The sequence below is a fragment of the Equus asinus genome, chromosome 1 (assembly GCF_041296235.1).
Source record: "Equus asinus isolate D_3611 breed Donkey chromosome 1, EquAss-T2T_v2, whole genome shotgun sequence".
Classification (NCBI taxonomy): domain Eukaryota; kingdom Metazoa; phylum Chordata; class Mammalia; order Perissodactyla; family Equidae; genus Equus; species Equus asinus.
The window spans coordinates 162105247-162125644 of record NC_091790.1 but is presented as its reverse complement, the minus strand read 5'-3'; the positions used below and the strand labels follow the sequence as shown (position 1 = coordinate 162125644).

The 20398-nt window shown below is 45.1% G+C and overlaps 1 protein-coding gene across 13 annotated transcripts in view; it reads left to right on the top strand.

Annotated features, from left to right (window-relative positions):
• Nucleotides 1-20398, top strand: part of PDE1C (phosphodiesterase 1C) — a 596098-nt gene that overhangs the window by 283913 nt on the left and 291787 nt on the right. For 4 of the 13 annotated variants that reach the window (XM_070511541.1, XM_070511548.1, XM_070511556.1 and 1 more), the window contains exon 1: nt 13605-14269. The exons of 5 other annotated variants lie outside the window; for them this stretch is intronic. Coding sequence is in view for 6 of the 8 variants with exons in the window: in XM_070511548.1 (XP_070367649.1) it covers nt 14169-14269 (101 nt within the window). In the remaining 2 variants the exon portion in view is untranslated. Of the gene's footprint in view, nt 1-13040; nt 13567-13604; nt 14270-20398 lie in introns of those variants that run through there. 4 more of the 13 variants (XM_044765209.2, XM_070511553.1, XM_070511531.1 and 1 more) reach the window with 4 other exon arrangements.

Sequence of the window (20398 nt, the reverse complement as noted above, 5' to 3'; positions counted from 1 at the left end):
GTCACCCATGGTGGACAGGTTTCAGTGGAGCTTCCAGACTAAGACAGACTAGGAAGAGGGTCCTTCTTTCTAGGAAGAACTGGCCACCCACTTCCGAAAAAAATGGCCATGGATTGCCTGATAAAGCACTGAAAGCGGAGAGGATGGTGCGAAAATATGGCGCAGGGCTCTGCTCTGCTGTACACAGGTCATTAGGAGTCAGCCTTGACCCAACAGCACTAACAACAACCTATTGTTCTGTCTTCATTTTCATTTATCGTTCTGGGAAAACATTTTCTTGCAAGAGAAAAATTAGACAAAAGGAATGAAAGAAGTTTTAAAGGCAAGAAAATGGTATGAAGAAACTACTTGTCCTGCCTTAATGAAGCAAGCAAGTAAAATTTTTACCGTAGTATCCTCGCCTCTTGGAGAGAAGGAAAAATGCTGCCAGTGGCGGGGGGGGGAAAGCAAGAAAATGGAGGGAGCGAAAGAGGAGTTTCCTGGGTATGTGATACGCAGGGCTTCCCATCTGGAGCCCCTAACTCTGCTTCCATTCCAGGCATTGCTCAGCATGCTTGCGTATTCCCTTCATGTTATTTGAAACCCTTGGGAAGACAGCATGCCTCCCTGTGAACCCTGCGTGTACCCACCCCCTGAGGTCTTGGGTACCAGCATGGCCCTGCTGTGGCTTTCTGAGGCTGTGGGTTGATTTGTAGACCCTCAAATGAATGATTGAAGCAGTTCCTATAGTGAAAATTTCAGTCTCCTTTTTTCCCCCAGCCTTGTTGAGGTATAATTGACAAATAAGAGGATGAAAAGACAAGCTACAAAATGGAAGAAAATATTTGCAAACCATGTATCCAACAAACAACTGGTATCTAGAATATATAACAAACCCTCAAAACTCAACGGTAGAAAGACAAACACTCTAATTAGAAAATGGGAAAAAGAAATGAAAAGACATTTCACAGAATAGGAAATACAGATGGCAAATACATGAGAAGGTGTTCAACAAAAGCAATTAGGTAAATGCAGATGAAAACAACAAGGAGATATCACCACACGCCTATTAGAATGGCTAAAATAAAAACTAGTGACAATAGCAAATGCTGATGAGGATGTGGAACAACTGATCACTCATTGCTAGTACAGCCACTCTGGAGAAGAGTTCGGTAGTTTCTTTAAAAAAACTAGACGTGCAACTGTTATACAATTCAGTAATTTATACTACTGGGCATTTATCCCAGAGAAATGAAGAGTTACATTCACAGGAAAACCTGTACATAAATGTTTATAGCAGCTTTATTCATATCAGCTAAAAACTGGAAACAGCCCAGCTGCCCTTCAACCAACTGTGCTCTGTCCGTATCATAGAATACAACTCAGCAATGAGAAAGTGTTGATATATGCAACAGCCTTGTGAAATTTCCAGAGAAATAAGCTGAGAGAAAAAAAAGCCAGTCCCAAAAGGCTATATACTGTATGTTCCCATTTGTAAAACCTTCTTGAAATGACAAAATGATAGAAATGGAGAGCAGATTAGCCATTGCCAGGGGCTGAGGAGAGTGTGTGGGGAATAGGAAATGAGTGTGGCTATAAAAGGGCAGGGTGAAGGATCCTTGTGATGATGGAAATGTTCTGTATTTTGTCTGTCAGTGTATCCTGGTTGCGGTATTGCACCATGGTTTCGCAAGACATCACCATCAGGAGAAACTGGGTAAAGGATACATCAGATCTGTTTGTACCGTTACTTACAACTGCACGTGAATATGAATCTACAATTATCTCAAGTAAAAAGTTTAATTAAAAAAATGTATATATTTAAGGTGTACGAGGCGATGTTTTGATATATGTATACATTGTGAAATGATTATTCATGATCAAGCTAATTAACGTATCCATCACCTCACATAGTTACCATATTTTTTTGTGGTGTGGACACTTATGATTTACTCTCTTAGCAGTTTGATTCATAAAAGCAGGGAGTAGAATAGTGGTTGTGGGGGGGTGGGGGGTGGAGCGAGACGGGAAAATGAAGAGATGCTGGTCAAAGGGTCCCAAGTTTCAGTTATGCAGGATGAATAAGTCTGCAGCTCTGACGTATGGCATGGTGACCCTGGTTAATGATGTTGTATCGTGTTGAGATTTGCTGAGAGAGTAAGTCTGGTGCTGTCACTGCAGCATTGCCACGGTCTGCAAGCGTGGCCTTGGGCTGGTGGTCTCTTCTGTACTCTCCTCGTTCTTATTTTTACAGCTGTTTAAGGATGGCTTGAAGTGGTCGGTCCCTGCGAAGTCATAGCACTGTCATCAGAAAGCTTTGGGTCAGAGGGCCGTTTGTTGATTAGACACGTAGAGTTAGCATCCCAACTTACACAAAACATACCTACATCGGGGAGACATCATAGTGGGGGTAGGGCAGTGACAGGCTTCAGTTCAAATCCAGTTCTGCCACTTACTGCATGACCTTGGGCAAGTTAAGTTTCAGTGTGAGGGTTTCATGGGATCTCATGTTTGTCAAGAGGGTAGTATATACATACATTTAATAAATAGGAACTATCATCATCATCATCGTCATCATCACTATACTACTCATTACTATTACTACTCATGTTGGTAGCAATATTTATGTTTGGGGAAAGGAGAGAGACTGGATATGTCCTCTGGATACCATCCAGGGTTAAACCTGCCCTTTCAGTAACAGTGACGGCTCTGTCCACACGTGGCCTTTTCGAGCTATATTTTGACAACTGCTCAATTACCCAGATAGCTGAAAAATATGTCAGCCACGGGTCCTGATGCGTTATTGATGTTGGCCCTTTTCTTCCAGCTGCATTTCACGGTCCTTGTCTGCTGAGAACAGGAAGGGTATTCTCTCTCTTGTGTCCCTTGGAGTCAGGCCAGTGTGGAATCCTGCTCCAAAATGTTACTTCTCTTCAAAGGTGAAAAGCATGAGTCACATCTGGTCGTCCCCGTGGGTTATTTCCGAGCAGCCTCTCCTCCGCACCGATTCTCTCCTCCATTTCACGGGTGATTAGAGACAGGCAAGCGCTCTGCTGGAGTGAGGTCAGAGCCGGAGGTGCAAAGAGGGATTTTCCTCCGCTTTGCAAACACGCGGCGACGTCACCGAGCCTCGGGGGCGCTATCAGTTGCTGCCGCGAATGCACCGACTGACTGACGGGATATTAGTTGGACGCGATGGTTAGCAGCAGCTGGGACAAATGGGGCCTCCTCTTCGCTGCGGGGCTCCGGCTGCCTTGGCAGACCCGCCCCGACAAGAAAAGCATGGCCCGAATGTTTGCAAATGCCAGGCGAGATGGGCTCAGCCAGCGCCGCGAAGGGACGCAGCGCCAGGCGGCTGCCAGGATGCCCAGAATAATGCGATCACGTGCACTTTTGAAGAGCAAACTCTGATAAGCTCTCAAATTTAAGCACCTGCTTAATTGGTTCAAAAACAGAGAGAGAAAGAGAAAGAAAAGTCCAATCACTACATTTTCAGAAGTCTATCTGCCTTGAAGTATTCAGCAGCTTTTTTCGGAGTGGTTTTCTTTCCTTCCTCTTTTTCCTCCTTTCTTTTCTGTTTTAAATGGTTTATGATGATGCGTTTATTAGTCGTGGTTTCCAGAGCTGCATAGTAACCGTGGGAGGTAGGTTATCACTGAAATTCTAATCAAATTTATAATCAAATTGAATGATGTAAGTCTGCCTGCCAATATTCTGACAAAAACGCATTTTCATTTTGATGAGAATGTTGTTTCTGAAAGCCACAGTTATCAAATAAATCTCCCCAGGTCACCAATAGTCAATGACCAGCCCTCTGTCAATAAATCCTGAACCCAGTTTGACTTTGCTACAGGAGGTGGAGAGGTTTTGAAAGGTCATGCGTTAAAATTTTCTCTCTGACCAGCTGGTTCCAGCACAGAGTTAGAGACACAAAAATTCTGCAATAAATGAATAGGGAAAGTAGTCACAAGTCCCAGGCAATAGTGGCATCTTTAGGAATTGCTTGGAATTGATCTGGCAGAAATGGTTGGCTTGTGGTAAATTGAATCATATGTAGAAGTGTATGTAAAATGATTACTCTGATCATTTAAATTGGAACCTCCATGCAGATGAGACTGATCTGCACTGAGGCTGCAGTGGGTACTTCTGCTATGTTGTATGGATGGATGAGGTGGGGACTGATTTTCACAAATGCTCTTGGTACCCGGGTCGGGGAGGGGAAGTATTAAATGAAATCTTTCTTATTTAGAGACTAATTGATTCAGAAGGCTCTGTTTGGTTTGCCCATAGGGAAAGCAGAATGGCTTCTAACAGGACCTTCACTGACTTGATTGGAGCTATTTTCAAGGACTTAGCACTCTTTCCTTTCAAAGCTTTGGTTAAAATTCTCAAGTGCTTCCTAAATCCCACTGAGGAGAATAATATTCATTTTTCCATTTGCTTTTGGCCCAGGCAGTGGGGAAGCCATGTAGCTGTACGTGTGAGAGTCCACCTGGGTTCCACGGGGGTCCTGGCAGCACGTAGTGCTTTTAGAGTCTCTTGCTGAGATTTGCTTTGCCTGCTAATTACTTTAAATTGTGTCCATAAGTTTCCATTCCTCTCCATAAATCAAGTTCCACTTCCTGCTTATGGGAGTCTGTTTATATCTCCGAAGTAGAGATATAAGCGTATATCAACCTCAGATGGGGCTGTCAGTCTGGACGTGTGAAGGATTATGGGCCAAATCGAGGTGCCTTCAGGGTCTTTTTTATTAGCACGAATCTGTCAAAAGCATGTGAGTGGAATGCACTCATGGAGACGTTATTCTTTTGTTCTCCTGGGTTTTAAAAATCCTTTCACTTCTGAGAACCACAGGGACTTGAATGGACCATTTAGATGTCCCCAAGGACAATTTTGAAAATACTGTCAGGAGTTGTGCCTGTCCCTCATCCCTCTTGTGTGCTGAATCAAGCAAAAAGTAACGTTTCACTTATCTGGAGGCACAGCTGCTAGCTTACTGAAAGTTAATCCTTTATGTACCAAACTGTAACCTGGGCAGGACCTTATTGCCTTTCCCTCAACAACCTCGCATTAACTTATGGTCTAGCTGAAGATTCATTTGTTTCCATGTCAGGTTTGCTCATGAATATAGTTTGTATTGCAGCAATCATCTTGGACCATAAAACAAATAAATTTCATAGTCCTTCTCTGAGAAACTCAGTTGGTCATCAGTCAGTTGGTCTGTTGTGCACTCAGGAGACAGTTAGGGACAAGACATTTATGATCTCTGCCCTCCAGGACACTAGTCTAGTGAATCCTGTGATAATACTATCAACAGGGAAGTTAGTGCATCATCACTGATGAATTTGTTCAGTATGGTCACTGTTGATTTTGGATGCTGGAGCTCATGGGTCTAGAGTCTCTTTTCAGTTCAGGTCACTTCTTGAGATCATTTAGCATCTCTGATTAAGCCAGGGAACATTCTTGCTCCTTTCTAACCATTCTTCGCATAGCAACCAGAACCATCCTTTACAGATATACATCTCTTGAAATCCCTAAACGATTTCCTGTTGCACTTCAAATGAAAGCCCTTAAATCTGCCCTCAGCACTCTTCTATTGCCCCACCCGCCTGCCTCCTCCATCTCATCCCAGGCCTCCATCTCTTCCGTTTGCCTGATCACTCCAGCCACAACTTACCTCCTTCTAATTCCTTGACTATATCAAGCTCCTTCCTGCCTCAGAGTCTTTGCACATGCTATTCCATCTTTTCAGAAATGTTTTCCTCATTCTTGTTACCTGATAACTCCTTTTCCTCCTTTAGGTCTTGGCTCAGATGTCACCTGCTCACAGAGGCCATCCCTGACTACCTAGGTGGATTCAAGATGGCTATAGATCTGTGATACTGCCCCCTCCCTGCCCAACCCTCCCCTCTACCCAATCCTCATCTTGGGAAATGGAGTTTATTTCTCTTGCCCTTGCATCAGAGCTTCAGTGATTGCTTCAACCAACCCAATGCAGTGGAAGTGATGCTGTGCCAGTTCTGGGCTGGCCTTCAGAGGACTGGCAGCTTCCACCTCCTCCCTCTTGGAGCTCTTGCTCTTGCAATCTAGCTGCCTTCTAAAGAAGTCTAAGCCAGCCCTCATATTGAGAGGCCACATGGAGAGATCATGTGGAGAGAGAGAGGTCCCGGCCTTCCAGCCGTCCCTGCCAAGGCCCCAGACACGAGTGAAACCATATTGGATATTCTAGTCCCTGCTGCCATCTGACTACAGCTGCATGAGAGGCCCCAAACAAGACCTGCAGAAGAGCTGCCTGGTTAACCTACAGAGTCATGAGAGACAAAAGGTTGTTGCTGTGTTCTGAGCCACTCAATTTCAGAGAGTGGTTTATTACACAGCAATAGTTGGTGGAAATGCCAACCTACTTATAAATTGGCCCCACTTTCATTGTTCTCTGTACTGGACTTTATTTTCTTTTCAGAACTTTCCACGATTACAATGACACATTTAGTGTTTTACAATCTGTTTAGTATCTGTTTCCTCAATTAGACTGATGCTCCTTGATGCAGGCCCTGAATTTTTTTTATTGACCACTGCAGACCTACTACCACAGAGTGCCTGGCATGTAGTCAGCGGTCAGCAAATGCTTGTTGAGTGAATGAATGAATGAATGAATTTAATAGTTTCTAGTACTTATTTATTTGTGAGAGCCCCCCCACCAATACAGACAAGAATCTGAAAATCTTCTCTGGTTGCAGTTCAAATACCATTTTTGAAAGATTTTTTTTATAAATAAGTCATACTTATTACATCACAGTTTTACTTTGTATCTCCTACACACCTGCTCTGTGGATTTTAATGATTCCTTATTGGAAGGAGCATTAAAAGACTAAGCTTCCATACGGTAGTCCAGGCCCCCCTCAGTCTGCATATGCAACCTGTGCCCATTGTCCCTCTCTTGACCCCCTCAGACCCATCACATCAGGTTCCTTGCTGTTACCTGGGCCACCATGCACATTTCCACTTTCTTGGAGTCTCTCTTCTCTAGTCCTTCCCATTTCCCAAGAGAGCCTTCTCCTGCAGGGAGCTTTGCCAATGGCCTGTGCTTTTAGTGGGCATTTCTTCTTATCTATGACCAAACCATTGAGCCAAATCCTTGGGTGGAAGTGGGAGCCATTCTTGAGAACTGAGAAGGAAGTTAACAGATAATAGAGCCCTGGGCTGGGAGTTTGGGGACAGGGCTTCTGGTCCCAGCTCTGCCACCATTAAGCATTAGGCTTGGGCCCAGTTATCTAACCTGCTTGGGCTGCTCGTTCGTGTCAGTGTAACCAGGCACCTGGGTGAAGGGATTGCTGAGGTCCCTGTCCGCGCTGAGGTTTTTCCACATTCAAATGTGCTTTACAGCAGCGGGAAGAACAACCCACTGATTTATGTGCATTTGGGTCAGAATTTGGCTGACTGTAGCATCAGCAGTTTTACATGAACAAAAATTTCAATTTCATTAGTACAGCCAAGTTAATTTTGCTGGATTGGCAGTGCGTTCTGAGAAGCAGAGTGGCCACTGGGGCCAGGAGTCAGGAATCTTGTGCTGTCGTGCTGCCTGGCTACTAGCTGGAGGGGGAACTAGCCCGAGGGAAGCCCACGGACTCTCGGACACCATCCACTTCATTTCTAAAATGAGAATGATGATAATACGTATTTCAATCACTTCAGGGTCTTTTGGAGGGGCTAATGTGTATAATATAGTAAGGCTTTGCTAGGTCATTATCAAAAGGTTATTGAAACATTATTGATGTATCTATTTATCAAGGTAATAAAGGCTCCTTATATTTACCTTGGATGCTTTGCCCACTCCAAGGTTCCTGTACCATTTTCTAATTTCCTTCCCTTCGTCTCCTGCTGGATGGATGAGTTGAACGAGGACCTGCTATTTTATGAGAGCCTCCAATATTTAAGGCACTGGCCATACGTTGTTTTTCTAACTCCTTATAACAGTCCTCTAAGAGAAGAGTTGAATTAGCCAGTATTATTTTAGTTGTCAATGACAGAAATCTTATTCAAGCTCGTTTAAGTGAAAAAAAAAAACATGATGGGGGGCATTTATTTGGTTCATGTCACTTAAAAGTCCATGGGTAGCTCTAGCTTCAGGCACAGCAGGATCAAGGTGCTTGAAAGATCCTTTCACATTTTTTCTTTGTCTCTCTAGTTCTTTTCTCTGTGTTGGTGTCATTTTTCTGGTATACTCTCTCCACATGGTAAAAAGATAACCCTAGGGCCAAGACAACCTCAAGCTTTATAGCTTCTTATCTCAAAGAAAAGAGAAATAGACCCCCTCTCCCTCTACCAGTGGCCACATCAAGTCTCCCATAAGGAACTAGGATAAGATCTGCTTTAGTCACATCTCACCCTCGGACCAATCACTTTGTTCAGAGATATGGGCTCTGATTGGCCAATCTAGTTAAGTTTATTACAGTTAAGTCTAGCCAGGGTCCAGACTCAGGTTTTGCTACAGCTGTTTTTTTTTGGCCCACAAAAAGCTTGATTAGCTCAGGCCAGGCTGTGGGTTTCAAATCAGGGTATGTGAGGGCTGGAAAGGGATCCAGAAGTCACTGAGCCCAACCCAGCCATGACCAGGGAAGAGAAGTGTCTTGCTCTAGGTCACGTGTAATTCAGTGCTACTCCAAGTCCTTTCCTTTGCCTGCGCCACCTCCACTGGCAGGGTTACATGAGGTTCTCCCATCAGAGCAACTGAAGGTTCTTGCCAGAGTGAGGGGCAAAAACTCTGGGTCACATGCAGGTTACGACGGACCTCTCCTGAGCTGGAACTGCATCCTGTCTCTTCTCCCATCTCCTCTCTCCGCCTCTCTGGGCCACTCTTGGGATAGTTGAGATGTTGGCTACTTGGAACTCCATTTCGTAAGGAGCTGAGAATGGGGGAACTCTGGGCTTAGCCAGTCCACTGCCTCTTCCTGCACCTCTTCTTTCTAGGGGACGTGGTTCCCAGGGCAGAGTCTGCCCCAAAGCGTAAAACCAAACAGAGGAGACATCAAAGAGAAAAGCAGTGTGACTGTCACCAAAAAGGCCCCCTGATGGAAAGGGGAGCCAGTGGGAGAGGAGAGCCTCTGCTGATAATGTGTTATGGGGGCTGGCTCACGTCTAGTGTGGGCAGGAAGGAGGGGCTGCTGTGCCCAGTGGCGCTACTTCAAATATCCTAAATGCTTCTCCAGAACTTCCCTCTCAACAGACTCTCTTGATGATGCCGCTGCCAAGTTGTGAAAAATGTGTCAAGGGCACTGGCTTGCTTCATGGGGGTTGAACCAAGCAGCCATAATCTTGTGGCTGGGAGGTGGGTACTCATGGGAGACAATGCTGTGCTTTTTCTGATTTTGTCTCTTTTCTTTGTCTGATTCTTCCCTCTTTGTAACCTGAGGAGCTTGTTTGCATTCGGTAGCTGGATTCCTCTTATAAGCCCCATAGTTGTTATGTGCCCCTGTGGCAGGTTCCTGGGGAACTGACCTCAGTGTATGATGCATATTCAGGGCAGCAAGTACCCTCCACATGTGACCATGCCTTCCTCTGCCTGGAACCACCCATGGCTGTCTATCTTCTGCAGGAGAGAGCCCACGCTTCTTCCATGACCACAAGGATTTGGCGGGCCCTTCTAGCATTTTCTCCTGCTCTTCTTAGTCATATGTTTCTGTTTGTGGATTGCTGGATACCCCACCCCTTCTCATATTTCTGTGCCTCTTTTCATACAGTGCCCTCTTTCCGGAACCACCTGCCTCCACTCACCTTCCATGTAAGCAACTTCTATTCATCCACCTTTAAGATCCAGTTCAAATGTCACCTCCAGTGTGTAGCCTTCCTAATTTCCCCACAGTCTTAGTGACCCTTCCTCTGAGCTCCTGCAGTCCCCTTTCCCTGTCATTTACCTTTTTACTTGTGTTTTTATATGTCTGTAGGGAGGTGGTGTAAGAAAGGGATAAGAAGATGAGCTTTGCACTCTGGTCTGGGTTTAAAACCTGGCTCTGCCCCTTATTAGCTGTGTGTCTGCAAAAGTGATCTGACCTTCGGGACCCTCTTCTGTCTTTACCTGTAAATGGGCATAATGAACTCTTCAGAAGTATTCTGTTAAGGATGAAATGAACCAACCTATGATGTGCTTAGTGTGGTGCTTGGCACGTGGTGGTTCTCCATACCTGGTGAGGGGAGTGGTTGTGGTTATTGTGATTATCACTGAACCGTGAAATCTTAGAGAAGAAAGGGAACTGAGGGGTCATTCTCATGTCCACAAAGCTTGATTCCTTCTCCCTTGTCAGATAGTCATCCAGCTTCTCCTTGAACTCGGCCAGGGACAGGGAACGATACCTAATGCTGGTGCTGCAGAGGTTTGCTAGTACTTAGGCTAAGTTACTATATGTCTATTTGGGGGACTGTTTTAAATTGGCAGTTATCTGTATGTATGTGTGTGTATATGCATGTCTCTATATATTTAGTGATGTTTCGCCATAGAAGATTTCCTAAAATGTCTTACTAAAAAAGCTGGATTAGCAAGTCACAATGGAAATTCACCTTCAAAGCAAAGTTGTGAATGGCTTTGCATTTTCTTAGATCTTTTGTTTCTGAGTGAGTTTGCATGGTTTTTTGCTTGCTTCTGAGTGGAAGGCCAGTAGAAATTGTGGCATGTAATGTTGCTACAACTCTCAAGCATACCCTTGTCTATGATAGATAAAGACAGAACAAAGCCTGAGCGACACCATAACATGGTCACATGCATTATAACATGCATCTGGAAGTAGTAATGTTTTGTTGGCAGAGAGAAGACACACTTTTCCCACAGTGGTTTGGAAAGAACACTGGATTAGGAGTAAGGAATCCTAAGAATTATATGGTACTTTGGCCTCAATTTTCCCATCTGTGAAGTGGGAGCATTGGTCCCTCGGAGATGGGATATGGAGAAGGCAGAGGTGGACTTTGTCCCTGAGAACTAACTGCCCCCCTTCCCCACTGAACCAGAGCAGCTCCTTCTTTACTTTTTAAATCTGAGGTGTGCGTTGGAGTCCCTTGTAGGATGTTATTTGAAATAAAATATTCTGTTGCTTAAAAAGTTTGGAGACTTCTAAACTAGATTATCTTTAAGGTCCTTCTACCTCCAAAAACGATTATAGCTCTAAAATAAAGCAAAGTCATATCTTTATCAATTTTCTAATACATGTTTAGTTTTGAAAATTTTTGTGAAATGTGACAAAATCATGTTTCAGAAACTTTTTTAAAGACTTTTTTTTCTCCTCCTTCTCTGGTTAGCTTAATTGCAGTGAAAGGCTAGTCCTTTCCTTTTCCTCCAAAATTTGCTTTTCTCTGACTTAATCAAATCCCACTAACACTAGGAGAAAGTCTTAGGGATGGTGTAGGGCAGGAAGGCAGATATCATCGTCTTTATTAATCTCTTCTCTTCTTTCATCCCAGGCTGGCCGTTGGAGAAACCATGACGTAGTTAAAGTCTGTATTCGGCAATATCCATCTCTCTTTTCATCAATTCCTTTCCCCAATTCTGTCTACATGACCTCACAGAATCATAAAGGTGGAACAGATGTAAAAAATCTTTTTGCCTAAATTCTTTCCTTTAAAGATATGGACAGTGGGACCCTGTGAGGGGGACAAATTTGTCCTGGGTAAGGCAATGAGTCATAACTCAACTGGTCTTTTCCAGTTCATTTCTCTTTCAAGTAGGTCTAGATACCCTCCTATTGCTTCAGTTTTCTTACTGTAATATGGAGATGATAATAGTAGTATTTGCTTCATAGAGTGGCTAATATTATGTGAGCGTAGAACCCTTCGAACAGTGAACAGCACAGCGCCTGGAGCATAGAAAGTTTCCGATATGTTTGCAATTACTATCATTACTACGCTTCATATACTGATAGTAGGCTGCCCAAGGTGTACACACTGATGGAAACCCTATTTGAGGACCATCCTCCTGTCTTGCATCCCCAAAGCACGTTGTTAAAATAATCTCTTCTTTTAACATCCCATTCCCCCAGGTGACCATTCCCTGCTGGATGACAGTAGGTGGGTAATTGGTTTTATTCAGATAAATGAATTTCATGTTAGTGTGTTGGCTGCTTAATGCTGGATTTGCCTGGTAGTAATGCCTTAACTCACTGAAAATGTGTGTGCTTCCAGAAAACCCTTGAGGACTGACTTTAATGGGGCAATTTCAGATTGTGTGCCAGGTCAGTGTGTAAGTCCGTGTCAATCAAACAGGTCTGCCATCTCACCTTGAGGCAGGTGCCTTCTCCACTGGAATGTAAGGGGCTAGTCATGCCATCCTCATCACTCTCACCTCTAATTTCTGGAAAGTAAATGCCAGCTACCAAATGGGTGAGCGTTTAGAATTTAGATACTATCATTTTAACCCTTTATGAGGGTTGTATGAATGGAACTTTACTGGAGCAATGCAGAAAAACTAGTTCTTACCTTTGAGTTTATCTTACTTTTGAGAAGCAGGCAAATATCTGATGGATAGAAAAAGAATACTGGGAGCATGACTGAAAGAATCATTACCTGGTAGCGAGGAAAAATATGGTTATAGGGCAAGCTGCATCCTGAATGTCAGGAGCCCTGAGTACCAGGTTTGCAATGGACCCTGGGAAGTGGTGGTGGCTTCATGTAGAAGGGAGTTTGACTACCAGTTCTGTGAGGTCAGGGCTGCGGTCGGTCAACCGGAGCACTTCTCTTTTTCTCTTTATGGTCCCTCTCTTAATGCCGCCTCCCTCCCCCATACTGGGTCCCAGTCTTCCAGAGCATTCTATTTTATTGACATTGTGAATGACCTAGGGGGACAGTGACAGCGAGTTGCAGCTTTGTGGAATAAAAGCTCTTTGCCAGTCTTAACATTCACTCAGCCACCACCATACGGGGACCCCTTGAGGAGTATGTGGCATTAATCAGTGGAAACTAGCACCTTCTCACTGTTGGTTTATATTTTCCTTTTTTCCAACCATTGAAAAAGAGAGAGAGAGGAGCGAGAGGAAGGAGAGGAGAGGGAGAGAGGGAGAGAGGGAGAGGGGGAGAGAGAGAGAGAGAGAGAGGGAGGGAGGGAGAGAGAGAGAGAGAAAGACTCCTATTCCCATTAGCAAGAAGATACCAGGACTTTCTAAGTGTGATGTGTGGTTACTTCAGTGCCTATCAATTGCTTTAATATTTCAAAATGGAACCGGCTCTCTGGCGGGAGTGTAAGTGAGCGCTGTAAATGAAAGCTCAAAGCACCAACTCCGGGAACCTCGCGCTGCTCTTTGCCCCACCAGCCCCCTGGGAGGACACAGACCTCGCTTCCCTCGGATTTCCGTGCCCTGTTATTTATTTTGTGCGGGCTTCGGGAGCCACCGACACACCCGGGCTGGGGGCCCTTCGTGGCGGCAGGCTGCCCTGAAGCGCGGGACGCCCGGGTCGGAGGCTGGAGCCCGGCGAGCGTGTGCCCTGCAGACGGAGGTGCCCGGCGCGCCCCTCCCTCCGCGCCCGCGGGTGCCAGACCAGACGCCAGCCCTGGCGCGCTGACAGACGACTTTTCTCAGTTGTCAGTTTTCTCGCTTGTCAGCAGAGCTGCTGGTAAGTGAAAGAAAACAGAGAGGGGGCTCGAAAGCAGCGAGGCACGGGAGAGAGAGCGCGGGGATGGAGGAGCCGCGAGGCGTTCCAGGGCAGGGGGCGCAGGGCGGAGCTCGGGGGCCTCTGGGTCAGACCACCCCGCCTCGCGCCAGCCCCACCTAGGCTCATCTCTCATCCCCCTCTGGACTCCCCCTTCTCACTTTCTCCCTGCTCGCTTCCTCTCCTCCCCACTCGGTCTTTCCTTTCTCTCCCAAATCGTTTAGCTGCCACACTGATCGCTTCTGCGGCTTTGTCTAAAAAAAAAAAAAAAAAAAAAAAAAAAGACTCTGAATAGATCCGAGGTGCTTTCTTCTTAAGCAGAAGCACAATCTCTATTCCTGGGCATTAGCCCGGGACCATGGCTGGTTACCACAACTACCTCCAGGGGGCACCCGGGCCCGGGGTCGCCCGAAATCCGAGCCCACTTTAAGTCCGGATTTGGGGGGCGCAGGCTGGAGAGCGCACGGAGAAAGTGACAGACTGGCTGGGGGCTCATGCTGGGCCAGGAGGCAGGGAGGGGACAGCCCAAACTCTTTCAGCCTCACTCCCAGTGATAACTTGCAGCTATGGAGTCGCCCACCAAGGAGATTGAAGAATTTGAAAGCAACTCTCTGAAATACCTGCAACCCGAACAGATCGAGAAAATCTGGCTTCGGCTCCGAGGGCTGTAAGTAAATCTATTTACTTCTCTTGCCCCATTTCCCTCTCCCGTCAACATTTTACTACACATCCACACTCACGGCTGCTCACCCCGTTCCTGCACGGCCCTTTGAATACAGCCCTGGAAGTTCCACAACTCCTTCTCTGTTAATTACAGTCACTGCTACCTTCCTTTCAACAGAGATTTGTCTTTCTGACTTAAATTGCCTTGCTATTTCCGAGCTGTGCTTTCTTTGCGGGGAAGGAGAGATGTCTTCAGATTTCAGTTCTAGTAGGTCAATAGCCACAGAGATGTTTCTGGACCTTTTTCCCCCGTGAGAAAAGTTTGGGAGCTCAGGTCACAGACTTTTAATCAAAGGAAGGGTTTTTCTCTGCAAAGTGCTTGCAAACACCTTGGCAGGTGGTCCAAGAACTTACCAATGGCTCAAATTCAACATGCATTCTGGCTGCTAGATTTGTCTCTCCCTTTCCCCAGCCCAGTTCAACTTCTGATATTTTCTTAGGATTCTTTCTAGCAGGAAAATAGTTACTGGAAAGAAGGGCTATTTTTGGAGAAAGTGAGGATCAGAACCAGTATTGGAATTTCCTAGCAATATTTGAACAGTGAAATAGGGCGCTTGCTTTCAATACAGTGGCCTGAATTCTAGTTGGACTGATGCACGGAGATCTCTGAATTTCATTCAGCTCGTTGGGTTCTGTCTGTCTGGGTATAGAGGAGAGGTGACCTGAAAATACAGGGTCTTTTCTGTGAAATGATTTTGTAAACCCCAGTCGGGAAGCTGTAGTGATCGCTGTAGATTTACAGCTTCTCTTCAGTTGACCAGGCAGGTCCCAGATATTTGGCATCAAATATCCAGTACCGTTTAAAAAATAGTTTTTCTCCAAGTATGTTCTTCAGACACTTTGTTTCTACTGAGGACGGTGATGGGGAAACCAGCTCCCTGGCAGTTTGTTTTGCTGAATTTATTGTTTTTGAAAGCACACACACACATACACACAGCACCCAAAAGAAACCAAATCAAAAAGGCACTGATCTAAGTTAGCTTAATCTTAGCTAAGGGAGACCACATCCCAAGCAGGATAGTCAGAGTTTCTAAGGGGAAGCAATAAGGTAGTATGTGTTTCTTTAAGGGGTCCCTATTTAAATTGCAATTTGTAGAAGCCCTTCCATCAATAATCTAAGTGAGCTTCACTGCCATTGATCGCAATGGGAAATCATACCAAAAATATGGTCTTTGAATTGTCTGGGTGCTGCAAGCAGAGGCTGTAAGATTATTTGGAAATTTTGTCTTTCTGGCTGGCAGGTGGTCCTGACGGTGGAGATGTGTGCAACACAACACCTCTCTCAGAGCAGTGTTTCCAGTAAGCCCTTGTCATATGTAATGAACATTGTATCTGATTATATGGTGGCCCATACAGAAAGTTTGTTGCGTCCACAAAGTCTGGGTCCGAGATATACAATGTGAGAGTGTTGTCAGGCTGGTCTCCTTGCCATCCCGGCTAGAGGGACTCCTGTGCACACTCGGGAACTGCTTTTCTCTGGCTGTGCTACAATTCCAACCGGCTCTATAGAGCTGCTCAGGCTAGAGAGAGCGTTTGGGCACTTCAGCAGGGCTGAGGTGGGAGCTTGGGTGAAAAAGCATTTAGCGCTTGCAATACACCGTCTTGTAGCTTTCTTGGCTTCGAATCTGTTAGGCTTCTCTCCCTAAGGTGTTGTGTGTGATGCATCCACGTTTTCGTTTTCCAGTCTGTCGTATCTACCCAGCACCTGGTGCCTTTGAACATAAAAGGTGTGGGTTGATTCTTCTCCAAATGTGTGTTTTGAATTTCTCTCTTTACCCTTCCTACTGAAATACCCCGCTCAACAGCAGTCCCAGGAGATATGTGGCTTCACTTTCTAATTTGAAGAGGACATGCTACTATTGTTATTATGACTTTTTTTTAGTAGTGTTATGGTTTTTACTACCACTTTTTTTTTTACGCAAGACAGTAGTGCTATAATAAGTTGCTAAAGACTCCAGAAACCAAAGCACATGCTTATTTCTACAACTTGGATAACATTTTGCAGTTCACAAAATAGAAACCCGTAGGAGATGGAAGGTTGTGTGTCTATTTATCCACACAACAGACTGTCAGTAGGAGAAATGAAGTTGTTCTTTCAACATTTTGGAAAGACCCAATAGCCACAACTGGATTTTCATATCAATTTATTACCATGACACCCTTAGAGAAAAGGCTTTGTAGATGACCACGGATAGTCAGGAATTCAGTTCAGCTTGTTTGAGAGCCATCTAAGTTCAGGACTTGATCATCTCGTGCCTGGGCTATTCAATGGTATCTGTTGTCTTCTTGTCGGTATCTCCCCTGTTTTATCTATTGTTGAATTTTTCGTCTCCTCCATTGGAATGTACGTTCCTCTAGGACAGACACATGTGTGTCTTGCTTACTGCTGTACCTCCAGTGCCTAGAACAGAGTTTGGCATAAAGTAGACGCTTAATCAGTAGGTGATGAAAGAAGCTTAAAGAACCAAATGTGAACTTTCCAATGTTCAAAATGAAGATAAATATATATTTGGGTCAGCTTATAGGCCACGTGACTCATCAACAGGGTGTTCCATGAGCTGGAGGGGAGGCAGGTTTTATTGACAGGATTACCCAGGTTGGGACACAGAAATCTACACCAAGGTGGGAACTGGACAAAGCCATGACCCAGGGCTGAATCCCACTCTTGTGTTTACCCAGGTGCTCTCTTTCCCTCTCCTTATCTCTCCCCTCTCCTGTGCTGGCCGGGAGTGGTCTTCACCAGCAGGTGATGAGGATTGCTGCGGTGGTCATCTGCCGAGAATCTACAGTGGAGAGAATGCAGAACATGAGCCTCTGTCTATTATAACTCCCGCCCAGCCCCCTGCCATGCTTTCTTTTTTTCTCTTTCTTTTCTTCTTACTGTCTGGATACTATATGTTTTATTTATTATGTTTATTGTCTGACTCCTCCAACTAGAGTATAAGCTCCCTGAGGACAGAGTTTTTTGTTTCTTTTGGTCACTGGTGTCTTCCTGGTGCCTACAATACTACCTGGAATACAGTACATTATCAATATGTATTTGAAACCTAGGGCTGTTTCACGTGTTTCTCTGGGGAAGAATTAGGAAAAATTCTTAACCTGGCCTTGCAGCATCATCAACATACTAATAGTGCATCGAGTATTGGAAATGTGAATTTTAAACACTATCTCCCCTAGCTGAGATTACAAAACCCTGCAAGCCTAGGTGGATGCTGTTATGACGACTCCGTTTCCCCTGAGCTAGGTGCCGCACCGAGGCAGAGAGGCCCGCTGTGATTCGAGGGGTGTGGTGTCCTCAGCCTCCCTCTGCAGCCCTGCCCCCTGCTCAGACACATGTTCACATTCCTGTAAGCCGGAAGGGAACAAATACCACACACTTGAGCTTCCTTAATTCTCTCTCTCAGAGGGATGCTGTCCTCTTACGTTTCTGGGAGGGGCCTTTTCTTTTTCTCATTTCAGTTTCTATAAATCTCCGTTGTCCCCAACGAGCCGAGCCGTCATCATACCTCTTTCCTCTGTAGGAGTGGGTGGAATTTTCAGGAGCCTCTCCCAATGGCTGTTTTGTTGGGGAATCTTCCAATCAGAGAAAATACGTCAATGGCTGTGCTTTATCCCTCTGATGATGTGCGGAGCCTCACGGCTGCATGGCTTTGAGTCATGACTTGTACCTTGGGTCCTAACCAAGAGTTTTTCTATTGCCATCCTGCTCTATGATGACGAAAAGGTACTTTTATGCTTTTTTAAAATTGAAAGTGAGAGAACACTTATTCCTTGGCATTGTCACAATTGTAATTAAGCTGTCATGTGTTTATTTTGGTCACTGGTATATCCCCAGTGAGGTAATCAGTATAATAAATGTTATGCTTATACAACACTGTCTATGAAGATGATGATGCTTTTTTTTTGCATTATCTAAAATAATATTATGAATGTAAAGGGAGGTCAGTGGCTATTAAGGTAACAGACTGGGACTCTTGTTTTTGTCTATCCAGCAAGCTTTCTCATTTTCCTTATTATGTGACAGACCCTGCCCCATTCCCCACCCCCACCTCCCCGCCATAGAGATGGGCTTATGATCTAGGACTGGCCAGTCATACAGTTTCACCTTTCTGGCAACAGTGGTGGGTCTCAAGCACGTCAAAGAACCCAACCAGGAGCATTAGGGTCCTTCACTGAGCTTTCTCTCTTGGCCATGGGAGAGTGCTACTTTCCCTTTTTCTGGGTTTTCCTGGTGGTGGCCAGTGGCTCTATTTCCCACTTTTGGGGGAAGACCTTTTTATGATGGGACACACTGAGGCCAAAGCTCAAGGAGAAGCAGAGGTGAGAAGATGGAGTGGAAATCCCTGGGTCTGCTCCCAGAGGCCCCAGCTCCTGCAGATGTTTCTCTGATTCTGTCTGCTCTTCTGGTCAGGCTCTGTTTCTGCTTAGGCTGCTTTGAGTTTGGTTTCTCTGAAAAAGTCTTCACTAATACCCCACAAAAACACACAGAATGTAAGGGACCCTTCCAAACTACTCAGCCAAGATGGGAGGAAGAAGCCATAGGCGAAGAAGCCTGGATCTTTGGTTTCATATTTCTTATTTAATAAAGCCCTCTCACTCTGTTTTCTTTCTGTTCATCTAAAATTTTTAATGGTATCATTAATGTCGGATCACATGAGTTTACTCAGTTAACGTTTACTGAGTGTCTATTATGTGCCGGGCACTTTGATGAGCTCTGGGTATGCAAAAGTCCGTAAGATGCTTACCTGACCTTCAGCAATTCCCAGGCTAGTGAGAGAGACTGACACGAATAGCTGGAAGTGATGGCTATAGTTAAAGAGGGATGCAAAGGGAGCTACTTCTGCCTGGGAGGGCCAGAGAAGGTGTTGCGGACAAGCAGTGAGCTGAGTATTTATTCTGGGCAGACTCCTTAGAGTCACAGGGAAGAAACTTGCATAGATTCCTTTCACTCATATCAGCCTTTTGCAAAGATGCAAAGAAACCTTTTGCAAAGATGCGAAGAAAACGAGGAGTCACCCAGTCGGCCCAGAATAAATCAGCCCAGAATTCTGAGCTGTTTTTATGGACAACTGGAAAAGCTGCTTATACTTACTAGGGATACAGCCTGAATCCTAGTGTCCTTCTCTGTGCTCACCCCTCATTGTTAATTTCCAAAAGAGAGGGTGTGGTTGAATCTGTTTGCTGTTATTCAACATGGAGCTGTTGGTCAGAAATCTCCCAGATCACCTCAGAAGCAGCTGACCCCCAAATTAGCCCCTGGTCCATCAGCTGTCCGGGTAACAGGGTTACCTTATCCCCTACACATCAATCTCCAAGAGCTCTGGTTACTTTCCTTAAAAGGTCTCTGTGTGTTTTTTGTTTTTTTTTTTTTTGGAGGAAGATTAGCCCTCAGCTAACTACTGCCAGTCCTCCTCTTTTTGCTGAGGAAGCCTGGCTCTGAGCTAACATCCGTGCCCATCTTCCTCTAGTTTATACGTGGGACGCCTACCCCAGCATGGCTGCCAAGCAGTGCCATGTCTGCACCCGGGATCCGAACCAGCGAACCCCGGGCCGCCGAGAAGCGGAACGTGCGAACTTAACTGCTGCGCCACCGGGCCGGCCCCAAATCTAGTGCAATATTGAGGGATAGACAGAAGGTAATGAATGGGGGTAGCAGAGTGTGCAAGGGTACAGAGGCGCGGGAGGCCTTGGCACTTCGAGGAGAAGTGAGAGGTAATGTCGGAAAGGAGGGCAAGGGCCAGGTATGACACATGAAATCAAAAAAAATTTTCTTTTACTCAAAATTATACACATTCATGATTTAAAGAGTCAAGTATTTGAACACATTTTACTACATTGCACACAAAAATATGTTTGAGGTGTTGCCCTTCATATCTTCCAGAGATCCTTTTTTTTTGATACATAAAATTGTAAAGAGTTTGCATTTTATCCTTTAAGTTGTAAGGAATTGTTAAAAGGCTTTAAACTGGAGAGTAACAAAATGAGATTTGAATTTTAGGATGGCTATTCTGGAAGAATTGTGGAGGACGATTGGAGATGACACTTAAGGCCTAGAGACCAGTTGGAGAAGATG